The sequence below is a fragment of the Eubalaena glacialis genome, chromosome 15 (genome assembly GCF_028564815.1).
Source record: "Eubalaena glacialis isolate mEubGla1 chromosome 15, mEubGla1.1.hap2.+ XY, whole genome shotgun sequence".
Classification (NCBI taxonomy): Eukaryota; Metazoa; Chordata; class Mammalia; order Artiodactyla; family Balaenidae; genus Eubalaena; species Eubalaena glacialis.
Window position 1 is genome coordinate 45,846,550 of NC_083730.1, and position 19,175 is coordinate 45,865,724.

General features: G+C 38.1%; 1 protein-coding gene across 3 annotated transcripts in view; it reads left to right on the top strand.

Annotated features, from left to right (window-relative positions):
- Positions 1 to 19,175, top strand: part of GAREM1 (GRB2 associated regulator of MAPK1 subtype 1) — a 206,267-nt gene that overhangs the window by 52,041 nt on the left and 135,051 nt on the right. For 2 of the 3 annotated variants that reach the window (XM_061169975.1, XM_061169976.1), the window contains exon 2: positions 14,600 to 14,740. In XM_061169975.1, coding sequence (XP_061025958.1) covers positions 14,600 to 14,740 — 141 coding nt within the window. Of the gene's footprint in view, positions 1 to 14,599; positions 14,741 to 19,175 lie in introns of those variants that run through there. The other variant, XM_061169977.1, reaches the window with a different exon arrangement.

The window sequence follows — 19,175 nt, forward strand, 5'->3', positions numbered from 1 at the left end:
AGCCTAGCACGGAAAGCCAGGCCCACAAATATGAAATGTCATTAGAAGGACCCTGGGAAGGATGCGTACAGAGTGCCAGGAGAGTAAGAGAAGGAAACAGTTCCATCCATGGGATGGAAAATGGAAGGGATGCACCAGTGAGGACTTCACCAAGAATGGGGTTTTACCAGATGGAGAAAGTATAGTAGACCATCCTAGGCCGAAGGAAGCATGTAGGAGAAGCAGATCCCTTAAGGAAACTACTTCAGAGAACCCCAACTAGTTCTGTTTGTGTCATGCTGGAGGATGACTTGCTGGGAAGGTAAGCTGCACCTAGCATGGGAAAGTCTTGTATGGACTTGAGACTATCCTAGGCATTAAGGAGACATTCGAAGAAAGTAAGGAAGAACTGATGTCTTGCAAAGATGACAGAGAAGGCAGTGTTAGACTCTTGTTAGACTCAAGTTTCTAGCTTGAACAACTGTGGGGGAAGGGCATTCTAGGCAACAGGATGAACGTGAGAAAAGCCCATGGACACCCGAGATAGATAGCACACAGGGCTGTGCTAGTCTCCATCTATGGGCCCTTCTTTGGCCCTCTCATGCCTCAGACCTTCCCAGTGTGATTGCTGTAGCCAGGTCAGGAAGGGTTCCATGCGGTACTCCATGGATTTTGGACTTTTTTCTCTTACCAGTGAAGAGCCATTGAAGATTTCTAAGCAAAGTAATAATGAAAGTAGATTTGCATTTGAAAGACTCTAATTGCAGCAAAATGGAAGCTAGGTTAGAGGGGTGCCACAATCTAGACGGAAACACCCTCACAATATTCCCGCTGAGAGCTGTTGGGAGCCTGCATTAAGTGAGAGCAGAGGGGATGTGTAGAAAGGCATGGAGCCCAGAGAGACTGAGCTAGAACAATGACAACAATAATATTAGCTGAGATTTATTGAGGGCTCACCTTGTACCAGGTGCCTGGTGTAAATGCTTTATATTCACTAATCATGTAATCCTTACAACAGCCCTGTGAAGTAGACACTATTATTCTTATCATCATCATCATCTACATTTTCCAGCTGAGAAGACTGAAGTACAGAGACATTAAATAACTTGCAGAGTTACACAGCCCGCAAGTGGCAGTTTGGGGATGTGAACTGAAGCAAGCTGTTTCTAGAGTCCACACCCGTAATGACTGCATTCTGTTGCCTCTGGATCAATAGGCACCCATGCGATTTGGTGAGGAGTTGGATGTAGGTGATGAGGGAAGAGGTACCATTGGCAGTGACTGCTTGGTTGACTGGGAGGGTAGAGCTACCCCACACAGAGATGGGAGGAGCCAGGGCTCTTGGAGGAAAGATCATCATTCTGAGATATATCAAGTTTTCAGGTTCTCATGGGGCATTCAGCTGGTGATATCCAGATGGCAATTGGATATATAGACCTGGAGCTCAGGATTGGCCTGTGCCTGACAGTTGTGTGTAATTCTAAGTGCAACTGATATCAGGGCAAAGTAATGAATTGGCAAAGCTGAATATAGCTCAAACTATATTCATAATCGCCCTTTATCTGAAGGACTCTGGGTAGAACTTTATGCCCTTGCTGTATCTCCCCAGAAATATTTATAAATATTTCTCTACATAGGTCCATGCAGGTCCATGCAGTAGAAATACTGGGGAGGGAACTCCAGCGTCAGCATAAGTGGGACTAATCTGGGGATTCTCTGTAGTGAAGACAGCTCCAAGGCAGAAAACGTTTCTGTGTATTGAACCAGTGCAGTTAAATGCTGTGTAGCTCTCTTGCATCCAGCTTTGGAGTACATTCTTTACAATCTAAATGGAAAGTACCCTCTACAAACCTCCCAAAAGGTGTGTGGTTTCCTGGTGGTCCTTGGAACAGATGAGTGAGGTGGTGGTTTAATCCCAGCCAGGGTGGCAGTTCAGGGTCAGCATCATGAAATCCAAAAAGCAGAGGAGTCCTTTGGAGCCAGTGCCCAGCAGTAGTCGGATGCATTCAAGGAGGTACAGATGAATGGAGTTCAAGTGGTAGGCACATTTCTCTCCATGTCAGTGGCCTGTACTTGCTTTCCAGAAAAAAATGTTCTTTCCCTCTCTATTCTAGGGTTTAAAAGTACAATCAAAGGAACGTAGCGAAGAAACCTTGGGACCTAAGCATCATATATAGAGTAATAATTTTGAAACTACTTAAAAGTTCTGATTATTATATCCAATTAATTTTAAAAAGCCAAGTGAAATTGTTGGAAATTATTTTAAACTTTATTTTTAAATACAGACTAATAAGTTTTAGCTGCATTCATTTCTCAATTAAATTTATCTGATCGTTAGATTCTGTTTGTCTCCAGAATCTTAAGTGAACTGTGTTCTTTTGGCCTACTTGAGATGTTAAACATAAGCAGAGCTGCACTCTTATTTGACTCTTCCACTCAGCTTGGGCAAGGTAACAGCAGTTTCGTCTCCTAATATCTCAAAGTATAAATTGATTGTGATTACTTTTACCCATAAAGCCTCTTTGGAAGAGACATAAAGTTTACCCGTAATACTCTTGACTTAATTTCTATATCTGCTGTGTGCTGGAATGACCAGCTTTCTTCCTGTATCACTCTCTGTGGGAGGCAGAATTCTAAGGTGACCCCCTGATGGCCATCCCCTGGTGTTATACCAGATTATGTTATGTTATATGGCAAAGGGAATTTTGCAAATGTAATTAAGGTCCCCAATCAGTTGACTTTGAGATAGAGAGATTATCCTTAGTGGGCCCAACCTAATCAGGCAAGCCCTTCAAAACAGTTTTCTCTGGCTGGTTACAGAAGAGGAGGTCAGAGATACTCAAAGCATGAGAGGGATTCAACATAAGGCAGGTTCTTGTCCCTAAGATAGGGAGGGGGCCACAGGGCAAGGACTTGAGAGCAGCCTTTAGGAGTCCAGAGTAAGTAGTCCTCCAGCAAGAAGAAAACAACTGCAACTGAATTCTTCCAACACAAAGAATGAGTTTAGAAGAGCACGCTGAGCTTCAGATGAGAACCCAGCCAGCCAGCATCTTGATTTCAGCCTGAGCAGAGAACTCAGCCATGCCGTGCCAGATTTCTGACCCATGTATAAGCTGCTAAGTTTGTGGTAGTTTGTTATGCAGCAGTAGAAAACTGATACACTGTCCCTCGCTGCATTTCTCTCTATTAATGCTGGTTACTGGTCTTCAGAGTTGCAGTGTTACCATCTCTCAACTTAGTGTATTTTCCATCTGTTGCCCTAATAGCCACGACTGCATTAAATTAAGGAGAATCCTATTTCTTTGCCCCTTTTCTCTTTTAAAACCCTGAGCCCAGTCTTAGTGGTTCTATCTTATTGTGATTCTTCACCTAGGTTCCAGGCTTTGCAGGGAGATAGGGAAGGACTCACCCTCTTCATGTTGTTAACGTAGCATCATGCTGAAAGTGATTTCAGGATGTAGTTTCTGTTCCATTTCCCTTTATTGACTTAGTTCTTGGCGATGTTATATCCTGCTGTCGAAGGTGTTTCTCATGTTATCCATTGGAGTGGGTCTGTTATCTCCATTTCACATGTAGAAAATAAGCAAAAGAGCAGTATGTGGCTATCCCATAGCAGAGGTGGGAGTGGGACCTAGAATAGAAATAAATGTGTGGGACGGGCTGGTGGATGTTTCTAGAACACAGCAACAAGGAGCAGTTGATCAGACATGGATATCAGAGAGTCCCACCAGTGCAATCTGTAAGCACGCTAAGCAGAAAGTATCTCGTTTTGACTGTCTGACTTGGGGGGAAAGAATGCAGGCTGTCAGTTTTATATGTGTGTGATTGTTCTATTTCAGTCTCCTTGGTTTTATTTAGACCCTCTACCTAGTATTTCTCTTGCATCTAGAAGAAAAATAAATTTTGAAATGGAAGAAAATAATCTCTCTTTTTTTTTTTTTTTTTTTTAATTTTTTTTTTTTTTTAAATTTATTTATTTATGGCTGTGTTGGGTCTTCATTTCTGTGCGAGGGCTTTCTCTAGTTGCGGCAAGTGGGAGCCACTCTTCATCGCGGTGCGCGGGCCTCTCATTATCGCGGCCTCTCTTGTTGCGGAGCACAGGCTCCAGACGCGCAGGCTCAGTAATTGTGGCTCACGGGCCTAGTTGCTCCGCGGCATGTGGGATCTTCCCAGACCAGGGCTCGAACCTGTGTTCCCTGCATTGGCAGGCAGATTCTCAACCACTGCGCCACCAGGGAAGCCCTAATCTCTCTTTTTATTAAGTTAATGGAATAACATTCTGGACGCTGGTCCCCTGGATAATTTATAAAATGATTTCTTTATTTCTTAGAGGTGGAAGAGAGAATGGGGTGGGGTAGAAAGTTTTCCGTATTCATTTTTATTATATCCACGTCATTCAGGTGAATTTCTTTAATTAGCTTTGCCCTTGTCTGAAAAAAATTAAATATATTTATATATTATTAACTATATTCCAACTCTCTGCTATCTAGCTCGGCAAGCTTAGAACATTCTGAGTGATTTGGTCACATTCACATAGTGACTTACTGATGGATCTTGGTGGGTGGAGCCCCTTCATTAATTGAGCCAGACTGCGCTTTCTCTTATTTGTCAGTGTTTGCGAAACCCTTTCGGATGTTATTTAAATTTAACATAATTTAAACTTCACTAATAATGACCTTTATGTATAATTGCCAACATAATTTTGATCAGTTAAAATAGATTTCTGATTTTAAAAAGTATATGCGTACATAATACGCTTGAGAACTCTTGGAACTGTATTTTGCCTTTCCTCAAGCCAGCCAAATATTCCATGTCTCAGATTACACATTTAGGAAATAACCCTGTGTACAGAGGAATAAATGTCAAAGTGATTTTTTTTCGTTACAATTGCCTCAGATAATTGTACTAATAATTTATCTGTAAACAATATATCAATAGTTGGCTAGGTGGTGTAACTAACCAAATTAATTGATGATGTCTTTCCATCAATATCTGTAAACTCCTGGTTTTGCTGGGGGGGTGGGGTGGTTATTTTTTTAGATTTTTAGAAAGAAAGGATTTTTTTTTTTTTGGTTTGTTTTGTTTTCCAGTTCTATTTTAGGAAGTTGCACCCCACTTATCAGAGACATTATGTACTTCTTTTAGGCCTACGATATCTTTATAGACTTGTCTTTAAAATTTGGTGATCTGATTTTTTTTTTTGAAGTTTCTGACTGTTTATTTCTAGTATTTTAATATGGTGTTCTTTCATGTTGAACTTTTTTTTTCAGTTTTATTTATTTTATTTTTTAAATTTTTAAAATTTTTTGGCTGCGCTGTGTGGCATGCGGGATCTTAGTTCCCCCACCAGAGATCAAACCCGTATGCCCAGCATTGGGAGCACGGAGTCTTAACCACTGGACCGCCAGGGAGGTCCCTGAACTTCTTTATTACATGTATTTTGAAGTCGTAGAGGTAAAGCGTTGTCTAGCTTCTGCCTTCAGGGCAACCCACCTGGAAAAATAGAAATCCAGGTGTTACTTGGCATCTGTATTTTTCATGTTACCCCTCTTTTATGTGTTCAGAAAATTTTTTTTTTAATTCAGTGGTTTTGTGTGTTGACACTGGAAACATCATTAGATTTTCAACAATGGCATATGTGTGAGTCTTTGTTTCTTTTTTTCAAAATCTTGTTCGGTTTTCTTTTGAAGGCCATGCAGAATTTTTGGAAATCAACTTAATGGGAGAAAAATTCTAAAAACTGTCATATATAATTCAAATATTTTACTAAGAATGTATCTTTTCATGTAACTTCTATAGCAGTGAATCATTTTTTTTAGTTTGATTCTTCAGTACCTTATATTTTATTTGTCACATAATAAAGCTCAAGGGACTCTAAGCCACATTTGAAACTAAAAATGACAGTGAAAATCCTATAAGTTTGACTCATGGCTCAGTTTATCCTCTTGAAATAAAATTGTTGGATTTTTTTTATAATTTATGTTCTTTTTTTTTAAAGTGTATTCATTTCTTTATTTTTAATTTATTTTATTTTTGGCTGCATTGGGTCTTTGTTGCTGTGTGCAGGCTTTCTCTAGTTGCAGCAAGCGGGGGCTACTCTCCATTGCAGTGTGTGAGCTTCTCATTGCGGTGGCTTCTCTTGTTGCGGAGCACGGGCTCTAGGCGAGTGGACTTAAGTAGTTGTGGCACGCAGGCTCAGTAGTTGTGGCTTGCAGCTCTAGAGCACAGGCTCAGCAGTTGTGGCACATGGGCTTAGTTGCTCTGCAGCATGTGGGATCTTCCTGAACCAGGGATCGAACCTGTGTCCCCTGCATTGGCAGGCAGATTCTTAACCAGTACGCCACCAGGGAAGTCCCAAATTGTTGGATTTAACATGACATTTACACCTGGTGAAAATCATCCCTTTATTTTAATAGTTGATGTGAAGCATACAGTGTAAATTATTGCACATTAATTATCAGAGCATTTTCTCATTGGAGAAAGAAACTGTTGTGTACCTGAGTCCAGCTGGTAAGAGAAAGGGAACTAATTGAGGAAGGAATTAAGTCAAAGTCATATTTTTCATGAGGCTTCTATCTGTACAATACTATCCTGATCCTTTATGTTTATCTTCATCCACTCATCCCAACTTCCTTACAGTATTATCACCATCATTTTAAATGTGAGAATTCTGAGGCTCAAAGATGTTAAATAATTTGCCCAGAGTCATATAGTTAATAAATATTAGAATCTCAATTCAAACCTAAATCTGGCTCCAACTCTTAGGCTATTGAGATCCCAAACTGCCTTCCACCTAACATGTGGAATCATCATACATTCATTTGAATTAGTGAAAGCAAAGAGCTGGGGGCAGGGCAAGGAGGAGGGATCCTAGGAATGTGCCTGGTGATTTGGCCTTTGCCTGCCCTCCCTTTTCAGAGTTTGGTGTCTGGAGGAGGCTGGGATGATGCCTCCCAGGAGCATGTTTCGATGCTTGGTCTCTGCGTGATTTTATGGTATAACGTTGCCTCGCGTCATGTGATAACACATGTTGCACCAACCAAATGCATCATCTTATGTTCACTGTCCAACACTGGAGAATACACGGGCTGTATCAGACTTATGGAGAGAGGAATGTCTATATTCTGTCTTTTAATGGATTGGCAAAGTGTAATTTTCCTATGTGAATCTGAGCCCCCTCCCTCGCCTGCCAGAAATGTGATTCCATGGTATGTGCCAGGCACTGTACTAAGAGATTTAGTATATTGTCAGTGTTTGTAGAAATACTGATACTGCAGTTGCTCACCTGTTTTTCTAAAAATCACTTGACATAGAATTCTTATCTTTTAAATATTAGGTACAGCACAGTATTTCAGAGCAGAAAATTTCAGATTTGACTTAAGTAGGCATACTTCTGTTTCCTACAGCAGAAGCCTATTATTCCTGGTAAATCTACTGTTGAAAAGGGAGTCCTTTGTCCCAGGGTTCATTTGAAAAGAGGTAATAATATATCCTTAATCTCTCTCTTTTTTAAACATCTTTCTCTTTTGTTTTATACATTCCTTTTTGCTTAGATTTCACCATGAAGTTCTTTGACTCCCTTACCATTTAGTGTTTTGTCTAAATTCATCTCTATTTCTTTCTCTTCTTGTTGGGATTTCACAGTAAACCGTAAAATGTAAAAGCTCTTTCACTTGCTTAGAACCCAAGATTACAGTTTTTGGGCCTTTGAACGGAGTATTCATCTAAAGAAGGGATCTTAGTGTAGATTTGTGGATGTTTGTTTAGGGTGGGAAGAGATCAGTAGGAGATACTTGAAAAAACAGCCTTTCTAAATACTCTGCTTTCCTCGAGGGGCTTAAATATTGAATAAGACCTTAGTGCTTAATTTATACTTAGACTTATTTAATGTGAATGCTCACCCATTTCTACCCAAGATTGTTCATTCAGAAAGCACTTATTATATACCTGTTCTACACGCTGTGGTCTTGTGGAATGCAAACCAGAGGAGAAATAGAAATGATGTTCGGCCTGAAGAGGTGATGATCTGGTTGAGGTGACAGGGTTCCTCGTTGTTTCACGTCTGTGCACTCAACGTAAAGATAGGTGCAGATTTAATAGTTCTTAGCATTTGTTTCATCTTTCTAAACTTTAGATACTTTTAGTCAGTAGAAGAACTAGGCGTCGCTTTTAGATTAGTCAGCATGCTATGACAGCAGATATTTGGCTTCGCTTAATCAGAATATTTTACAAGAATAAAAATATCCTGGGGGCTTCAGTTGCTTTCTTTGGCATTCTTACTCATTTTCAGAAAACAGGGACCTCTTAATCATGGGTTACACTAGAATTTCTGTGCTGCAGGTTCATGGCCAAAGTGAGATACAAAGGGAGGAGTTGAAGGTTAGTTACTGGGTCTTGATTCTTAGTAATTGGTCAAATGGACGCTTCACCCACAGGCTGTGGAGTGACTTTTCCTTTCTCTGGCACTCAGCAAGTGGTATCACTGAGGTACTTGACATTAAATTCTTCTGTTGATGGTAAATTCTAGGAAATTCTAGGAAAGCTGTTTCACTGTTTTTCTCAAGATTTCTTTTTGCCATTAATATAAGAACACTTACTATTTTTCTCTCTGCATTAGGAATACTTGATATTACCCCATTTAGAGCCATACCCCTAACTTAGATTCATAGATAACTTAGAGCCAAAGCTCATAATATACGTGAATTTAACTATCCAAATGTAAGTTAACATTTAACTCTTATCTGTAATTAGGTACAAGTAAAGAGTTCTATTAAATGTGTGACAATATTTTTAGCAATTTTTGAGTAATGTGCTGGTCTTTATGAAGTAAACTTGAGTTAGTAAAAGTAATACAGTCTCTGTACCCACAAACCAGTTAGGAAGCTTGAAAGAAATTATCAAAAGCATAATATTGATGAATGCTGTTTCCTGCAAACTCCGGGGGATTATTTTGAAGTAAAATATCATTAGATACCAGCCGTTGTTCAGATTTTACAACCGGGAGCTAGGCTTAGACAGTACTTCCTTAGATAGGCATCTTTAATACAATTGGTTTCTTAAAGATGAAAAATAAAAATTATTTTCTGTTTTGAAACTAGTTTACATATTTTTATTGTATAATGCAAGCACCACAATTCTTAATTTATTCTAATACTCCTGTATCATTTTAGGCTTGAGTTTGGCTGCAAGTCACAGAGACCCAAAGACCAAAAGTTCAGGTTGGGGTGTCGCCCAAGGTGACAGGGGCCTGTTTTTGTTGTTGTTGTTGTTGTTTTTCAGTTGCTATGTCATGCACTCAATTTCAGCCCTAAGTTCCCTTCAAGGTCTGAGATGGTCACTACCATTCCTGTTCTAATAATCACCTCCATATTTCATCCATCAGGAAAAATAAAGAGGGAAAAGAAAGGCACATTCCCTCCAAAGATACATCTTGGTTGCCACTTAAGTTCATGTGGTACTGGAGATTCTAGCCAGAGGTATTAGGCAAGAAAAGAGGGGGAAAAATGGCATCCAGGGTGGAAAGGAAAAAGTATAACTATATCTGTTTACAGATGACATGAACTTGTATATAGAAAATCCTAAGGAATCTACCAAAGAAACTATTAGAACTAACAAGTTCAGCAAGATTTCAAGATATTATATCAGTATGCAAAAATCAATTGTTGCTCTACACTAGCAATGAACACTCCAAAAATGAAATTTTAAAATAATTCTATTTGCAATACCATCAAAAGAATAAAATACGTAGGAATAAATTTAACAATAACAGTGTAAGACTTGCACACTAAAAACTACAAAACATCATTGAAATAAAGATTTAAATAAATGGGAAGACATCCTATGTTCATGGATCAGAAACATTAATACTGTTAAGATGACAGACAGTTCTCCCCAAATTGATCTATAGATTGAACACAATCCCTATCACAATCCTAGCTTTTGAGACAAGAACTGGTAAGCCGATCCTGAAATTCATATGGAAATGCAAGGGACCCAGAAAAACCACAACAGTCTTGAACAAAGTTGGAAGACTCACATTTCCCAATTTCAAAACTTATTACAAAGCTATAGTAATTAAGACAGCGTGGTTCTATCATAAAGATAGATGTATAGGGCAATGGAATAGTATTGGGAAACCAGAAATAAACCCTTACATTTATGGTCAATTGGTTTTTGACAGGGAGGCAAGACAGTTCAATGAAGAAAGAGTAGTCTTATCAACTGGTGCTTGGATAACTGGATAGCCACATGAAAAAGAACAAAGTTGGACCCCTACTTACAGCATGCACAAAAGTTAATTCAAAATGGATCATAAACCTAAATATAAGAGCTAAAAACTATAAAATGTTTTATAAAACATTTTAAATCTTCATGATGCATGGGTTATGCAGAAATTTTTCACATATAACATTGCAAAGCACAAAATTAAAAATAAATTTGACTTCATCAAAATTAAAAAATTTTGTGGCTCAAAGGACACTATCAACAGAGTGAAAGTATAGTTCATGTAATGTGAGAAAATATTTTCAAATCGTATGTCTGATGAGGAACTTGTATCCAGAATGTTAAAAAAAAAAAAAAAAAAGACTCTTACAACTCGGCATTAAAGACAAGCAACCAAATTTAAAATTGGGCAAAGGATTTGAATAAACGTTTCTCGAAAAAAGATACACGAATGGCCAACAAGCACATGAAAAGATGCTCAACATCACTAATCATTAGGTAAATACAAGTCAAAACCACAGTGAGACACACTTCACACCCACTAAAATGCCTATAATTTAAAAGATGGATAATAGCAAGTGTTGGAGTATGTGGAGTCCCTGGAACTCTCATTCATTGCTAGTGGGAATGTAAAATGGTGTAGCCAATTTGGAAAAAATCAGGGAGTTCTCAGAAAGTTAAATATAGAGTTACCATATAACCCAGCAGTTCTACCCCAGGTATATATCTGAGAGAAATGAAAACATATGTCCATACAAAAACTTGTATACTGATGTTCAAATCAGCAGTATTCAATAACTGCCAAGATTGTAAACAGTCCAACTGTCCATCCTCTGATGATTGGACAAATAAAACATAGTATATCCATATAATCAAATATCATTTGGCCATTAAAATGAAGTACTGATGCATGCTACAACATAGATGAAAACATGCTAAATGAAAGAAGGCAGACAGAAAAAGCTCAAATATTTTATACCTCCATTCATATGAAATTTTCAGAAAAAGCAAATTTATAGATACAGAAAGTAGATTAGTGGTTGCCTAAGCCTGGGGTGGGGAGTAGGGAATAATTGTTAATGGGTTTGAGGTTTCTTTTGGGGTGATAGAAATGTTCTGTAAATCGACACTAGTGATGATTGCACAGCTCTGTGAATATACTAAAAGCATTGAATTATAAACTACAATCAGTTAATTTTCTGGTATATTAAAGATTTTAAATCTATATGTATATCTTGGAAGTTACATATACTACTTGCACTACATCCCATTGGCTATAACCTAGTTACTGTGTTACACCTACTTGTTATGGGTCCTGGGAACAGTATTCTGTATTCTGGGCAGCCATGTGCCCAGCTAATATAAGAGGACTGTTACTGAGGACAAGGAGTGAGTGAGGTATTACTGGATGTCTAGCAATCTTTGCCACTTTTCCAAGTTAAAGGTGAATCATAACCAAAAAAGAACTGCTACAAGTTATTATGGTTAAGTCAAACAATCATGTTGATATAAAGCTTCCTATTAGCCTGAAATAATAACCTGTTTGTTTTTCTTTTTAAAGATTTTACATACAAAGAGAGGATGCGAAGGGCTCATGAGTACCAGTGATCCCCTGGTGGTGTCTTTATGAAACCTGTTCCTCCCAAAATTTATGGCTGTGGTAACCAAGTTGATCGTTACAGCCTCCTCTACTTTATTTATTGAAAAAGTACTGACACTTTTAAGAATTTTTGAGAAGTCTATAAATGCCATTTCAGAACACACAGTGAAATCAATAATAATTCTTTTAATTATTGAGATATAATAAATGTCAAAAATAAGGAAAGCATATTGTTTTCTGTATAAAGGAATTAGTCTTTTCAAGTTGTTGGTTTTTTTGTTTGTTTTTTTAGCATTTAAAATTGCTAAACCAGGATTAATGGGATGGATTATTTCAGCATCTAAGAAAAAAAAAGGGAACATTTTTTAAGTTTCAGGGAATGGATTTCTCTTTTGAAATAGTTTGTTATTGGCTCAAAAGCTGAAAAGTTACTTTAGAAAATATTAAAATGAAAAAAATAATTTCATGTGTATGCTATAAAGCTTCATTATTTTCAATTGATTGGGAAATTTGGTAGGAGGCCAGAGAGAACTGGCAAAACATAACATTTTATTTTTTTTTATTGAAGTATAGTTGATTTACAATGTTGTGTTAGTTTCAGGTGTAGTTACAATTACATATATGTATATATTACATGTATATGTAGTTACAGTTACATGTATTCAGTTACATATATATTCTTTTTCAGATTCTTTTCCATTATAGGTTATTACAAGATGTTGAATATTGTTCCCTGTGCTGTTTTTCTATTTTATATATAGTAGTGTGTATCTGTTGATCCCAGACTCCTAATTTATCCCTCCCCCTCACCTTTCCCCTTTGGTAACCATAAGTTTGTTTTCTATGTCTGTGAGTCTCTTTCTGTTTTGGAAATAAGTTCATTTGTATCATATTTTTAGATTCCACGTGTGAGTGATATCATACAATAGTTGTCTTTCTCTGACTTACTTCACTCAGTATGATAATCTCTAGGTCCATCCATGTTGCTGCAAATGGCATTATTTCATTCTTTTTTATGGCTCAGTAATGTTCCATTGTATATATGGACCACATCTTCTTTATCCATTCCTCTGTCATTGGACATTTAGGTTGCTTCTATGTCTTGGCTGTTGTAAACAGTGCTGCAATGAACATTGGTGTGCGTGTATCTTTTCAAATTAGAGTTTTCATCATTTCCTGATACAAGCCCAGGAATGGGATTGCTGGATCATATGGTAACTCTATTTTCAGTTTTTAAAGTAAGCTCCATACTGTTCTTCATAGTGGCTGTATCAATTTACATTCCCACCAATGGTGTAGGAGGGCTCCCTTTTCTCCACACCCTCTCCAGCATTTATTATTTGCAGACTGTTTCATGATGGCCATTCTGATTGGTGTGAGGTGATACTTCATTGTAGTTTTGATTTGCATTTCTCTAATAATTAGTGATGTTGAGCATCTTTTCATGTGCCTGTTGGCCATCTGTACGTCTTCTTTGGAGAAATGTCTATTTTGATCTTCTGCCCATTTTTTGATTGGGTTGTTTGTTTTTTTGATGTTGAGCTGTGTGAGCTGTTTGTATATTTTTGAAATTAATCCCTTGTCAGTCACATTTTTTGTGAATATTTTTTCCCATTCTGTAGGTTGTCTTTTCGTTTTCTTTAAGGCTTCCTTTGCTGTGTAAAAACTTTTGAGTTTGATTAGGTCCCATTTGTTTATTTTTGCTTTTATTTCTGTTAGTCTAGGAAACGGATCCAAAAAAATATTGCTGCAATTTATGTCAAAAGTATTCTGCCTATGTTTTTCTCTAGGAGTTTGAGAGTATACAGTCTTACATTTAGGTCTCTAATCCATTTTGAGTTTGTTTTCGTATATGGTGTTAGAGAATGTTCTAATTTTATTCTTTTACATGTAGCTGTCCAGTTTTCCCAGCGACACTTGTTGTAGAGACTGTCTTTTCTGTATTGTATATTCTTGCCTCCTTTGTTGTAGATTAATTGACCATAAGTGCATGGGTTTATTTCTGGGCTTTCTATTCTGTTCCATTGATCTATGTGTCCATTTTTGTACCAGTACCATACTAAAACATATAAAATTTGAAAGGAGATATAGGCATTTAATCTCAAGTACTATTTCAACAGAGAGATAAATTTATTATTTATTTTTGGTAGTTATGTTGTAGTGATTAAGAGCATAAGCTTTGGGGGAATTCCCTGGCAGTCCAGTGGTTGGGACTCTGCACTTTCACTGCTGAGGACCCAGGTTCCATCCCTGGTTGGGGAACTAGGATCCCTCAAGCTGCAAGGCATGGCCAAAAAAGAACATAGCTTTGGAATCCTTCTGACATAGTCCTGAATCTGCACTTTTCTGCTTATTAAATCTGTGAGCTTAGACTACACTTAACATTCTGAACCTTAATTTTTCTTACCTGTAAAGAAGGAACAATACCTGCCTCATAATGTTACTGTATTACATTGAAATAATATATGCAAAGCATTTAATTAGTGTCCAATGTACTGTTGGCACTTAATAAATGTTTGTTTTATTATCATTGAAATATAATCATTAAGATAGAATGAGGTATTTGAAAATCTCTTTGGAAATAAGTGGGAAACATTTTTATGGAACCCTGTGTACAGTTGTCAACTTGGTATGAAATGCCTTTTTTTATTGGTAACTCAAAAGTGAACTTTATCTCATCTTGGGATGAACTATCAACTTCTCCATTAGTGAAGTTTTAACTAACAAAATTTTATTGCAGAGAATGGAGTAAACAGATGCTAATTCTAAGTTTCTTATATAAAATTTATTTTCTAGGAGAATGCATAGAAGGGCTGCGGGAAAATGACTACCTTCTGATTCATTCGTGCCGTCAGTGGACCACCATCACTGCCCATAGCTTGGAGGAGGGGCACTATGTCATTGGGCCAAAGATAGAGATTCCGGTACATTATGCAGGTAAAGCTCCTTTCAAGAGACAAGAAACAGCTAATGAAGGGTACTTGAATATGCTAATTTTCTCCTCCACAGTGAGAAAATAGGAATTGTCTATAAACTAGAGGGTATAATGACTTAGAAAAAGATGAACGAAACACTTTGGTTATTTTATCAGTGAAAGCTCAGATTCATTTTGTCATAGGCATTTCTAATTAATACATGTAGTTAAGCGTGGATTCTTAAGCACAGATTCTTATTAGATATTTATAAAATGAAATTGGTACAAACACAAAGATCATCTCTGGAATGACAGTCCATATGCGTAGCCAGCCTCTGAACACCAGTATCTCTGAATAAACCTGAGCACGATTTGTGATGTCATGGTTTCACAAGATACCATTTCACAAACAAGCATTGTGGTCTGGTTTTAAAAGTATTGGATTGAAAGGTCAGATACCTGAACGTGTCCCTCTTTGCAAGGAAGCGTTTAGAATACAGGCAGCAGAGGTGACCTCACTGCTTAGTTAAATCAGGATAATAGCTACCTTCTTGCCTCAGTTGGAACTCCATTCAGTGTAACAATGTCATTTAACTAATTTTTATTAAGGGCTTTCTAAGTACCAGCAGTGTTCTAGGAGTTTATGATACATCTAGTAGCTTGAATCCACTTTCAATAGTGGTGGCTTACAAATGCAGTTTTTAAAAAACGTTATGTATATATACTTCCTATACTTTCTTCTGGGGCTTATAGTTCATTATGTGAAGGATCTTGACTTTTTCTCTACTGTTGTTAATTTTTCAAAAGTCTCTAGCAGGACACTGTAATGGATTAGCTATAAATTGTATAGCCCTAGACTGCCGTCATGTTTTTGAGTGACTCCTCTACATTGCCCAGAGAGTTGTCTGTTTGGAAAAGAGACCTTGCTCTATCCCCACTGTCTAGAACAGCAGCAAATGGTATGTGTTCAGTAAATATTTTTTGGATGAATGAATGGTTTGGTCCCCCTTTTATTCCTAGGAGTCTTCATTGCTAGATATGACCTAGAGATCACTAAACTTCTCAAAATCCTTCTTATTCCAGAAAAATTATAAGAAGGAATTTCTCTTGCCTGAAACCCTGTCCTGGAATTCTCTTGCCCAGCTGTAGGAGTAGACTTCATAGAAAAAGGAGGAACATATAGCTACAGAAAGTATTACGACTGTGAGATTGGGAGCCAGGCCAAAGGGGCAGAGAATGAGACAGACCCTCCACCTGCCCAGTCTCTCCTGCCAGTGGTCCCACAACAGGTGAGATCCATGCTAGTTTTAGCAGAACCCAAATTCTGTCCCTTGTGGAAAAACCGAGAAAGAAGGTGTAAGATTGTGATTCAAATATATGATTTTACCTAGTCTGCTGTGTTCTTCTTTTAGTAGATTGAGTTTTAGTCTTTCCCCCAAACCCATTGCTCCGTGACGTCGTTCGTCCCAAATGCATGCTGTCATTTGATCAGTTACTCAGATCTCTTTAGAGACTCCGTATGCCACCAGTCTCTTTGACTTACTGCTCGAAGCCCTCATAGGGGCTGGTTCTAGTGCATTTCTTCAAACTTACCTTTTCTACTCTGAAGAGTGAGCCTTCCCACTCTAGCTAGATGAGTCACCTCACTGTGTCCTGGATATCCTGAGTACTTTTCCATTTACACCATTCCCCGGCCGGAGTTGCCTTCCTTGGCCATGCTTTTATCAGAGCCTGTCATTGCGTCAGGAGGGTGCAGGTACCCCCGACTGTCCCCATATGGTCTTCGATGTACTTACCGTGTTTCACATTCATTTAGCACACGTCCTCAGGCTTCGTTCAGTTACCTTTTCCTACAAGCACACACATCTTCACTTGCCAACTGCACTGTACACTCCTTAACAAGTGAGACCAATCCTAAAAACCTTTGTGAGTCCTTAGGATCTATACACAAAAGATACAGTTGTTTATGGCTGCAGATGCGTCACCTAGGGATCTCAAACTTGGCTGTACATTGGAATCACCTGGGGAGCTTTCAAAATGACTGATGCCCAGTTCCCATGTCCAAGGTTCTGGTAATTGGTTTTGAGTGTGGGCTGAGCATTAGGATTTTAATAGCTCCTCTTGTATGTAGTTAAATTATGCAGCCAAGGCTGGGAATCCTTTATTCTGGAATGGGCATTCACAATGCCAGATGATAAGATTTCCCTAAACACCTGCAAATATTTGCAAATGTTTTATTGTTCTGAACATTTTTTTAAATAGACTTCCACCAGGATAAAAGATATGGTATGTTCAACAGCTTACTCTTTATCTGCAGGGAAAATGATAGTACACTTAATTGGGAAACCCCAGGCCGTGTATTGCAAATGATACTTTTTTTTTTTTAAAGTAAAATTGAGGTCCCAAGACTAAAAGGAAACATGAACACTAAGACTGTGTACCCACTTTACATGAAAAGAAAGAAAATATATTAAAGGAAGAAAAACTTGAAATAGAACTGTCTTAGTCAGTTCAAGCTGCTATAACAAAATACCATAGACTGGATAGATCATAAACAAAAGAAATTTATTTCTTGAGAAGTCCAAGATCAAGGTGCCAGTAGATCCGGTGTCTGGTGAGAGCCCAATTTTCTGGTTTGCAGATGGTCATTTTCTTGCTGTGTCCTCACAAGTTAGAGAGAGAGAGAGAGAGAGAACAATCATCCTTCTCAAGTCTGTTCTTATAAGGGCACTAATCTCATTCATGAGGACTCCACCCTCATGACCTAATTATTTCCTGAAAGCCGCACCTCCAAATTCCATTACGTTGGGGATTTAGGCTTCAGCATCTGATTTTGGGAGGATGTAAACATTCAGTCCATAGCAAGCAACCAATGGTTTATGAGACATTTGATAAGATTATTTCAAAGAACATCCTAGGGGATATTTTATTTCAAAGAATTTATTATCAAGTCCAGCCTTTGGAAGAAAGAGAGTATAAAGTAAATTGTGGAGACTAAAAATATCATTTATGTCTCTGGTTTATTAGTGTTCTAATTTTAATTCGTAGAAGAAACCCTTATTCATGCATGTTGTACTAATTTGTTGTAATTTCATTTAGGTTAAGAGTCATCACTCATTCTTTGAGGAAAATTAATAAATAATAATTAAATATGTTTAACATAGTAATAAAATCTACCAGCTTTGTAATCAGCCTAGTTGGATTCCTGGTTCTGCCATTTACTGTCTGTATTTGGGCAAGTTACTAAACCTCTCTGAATCTTAGTTTCCTCATCTGTAAAGTGGGGATAACTATAGTGCCTTTCTCTTCAGCTAGTTGTGAAGATTTAAAGAGGTAATGCAAGTGAAGCACCTTTCTGAGTGCTTACTAATTCCAAGTGCTCCATAGTGTTAATGGTGGTGATTATGGTAATGATAGCAGTAAAATGTTTCTAAAGATTTAACTGTTTATTTTGAAGTACAGATTACAAGTTGAATTACTTTTCTGCTCATTAAAGCAGGCTGAATACTGATACCCCTCAATGTTGTTTTGGCTGCTGGGTTTTTTTGTTGTTGTTTTAAACTTTTTACTTTGAGGCTGCAATCGTATGATATATTCCTTTATACTATTTACCCATTTTTACCATCATTTGCCATGTTTGTTGTATTCTTTTTCTCCATCTCTTTCTCTGCACACACACACACACACACACACACACACACACACGCCCATATTATTTATTTATCCCGAATCATTGGAGAGCAGACAGCACACATCCCCCTTAGACTTCATTATGTATTTCCTAAGAACAAGGATATCCTCTTATGTAACCACAGTACTGTTAGCAAATTCAGGACATTTAATACTTTTATCTAATCTACGGTCCATGTTCCAGTTTTGTCAGTTGTCCCAATAATATTTTTTCCCTCTAGGATAGCATCTAGTCTGGGACCCCTTATTGTATTTCCCTATCGTGTCTCTTTAGTCTCCTTTAATCTGGGATAGTTCCTTATCCTTCCCCTTATCCTTCCTTCCTTATGTGTTTTATGACTTTTTTTTTTTTTGGGTGCGTTGGGTCTTCGTTGCTGTGCGCAGGCTTTCTCTAGTTGCTGCGAGTGGGGGCTACTCTTCGTCATGGTGCGCGGGCTTCTCATTGCGGTGGCTTCTCTTGTGGATCACAGGCTCTAGGTGCACGGGCTTCAGTAGTTGTGGCACACGGGCTCAGTGGTTGTGGCTCGCGGGCTCTAGAGCTCACGCTCAGTAGTTGTGGCACATGGGCTTAGTTGCTCTGCAGCATGTGGGATCTTCCGGACCAGGGCTCGAACCCATGTCCCCTGCATTGGCAGGCGGATTCTTAACCACTGCGCCACAAGGGAAGTCCCTATGACGTTTTTGAAGAATATAGGCAAGTTGTTTTATAGAGTAGCCCTCAATTTGGGTTCCTCAGGCTGTTCATGATTAGATTGAGATTATGCACTT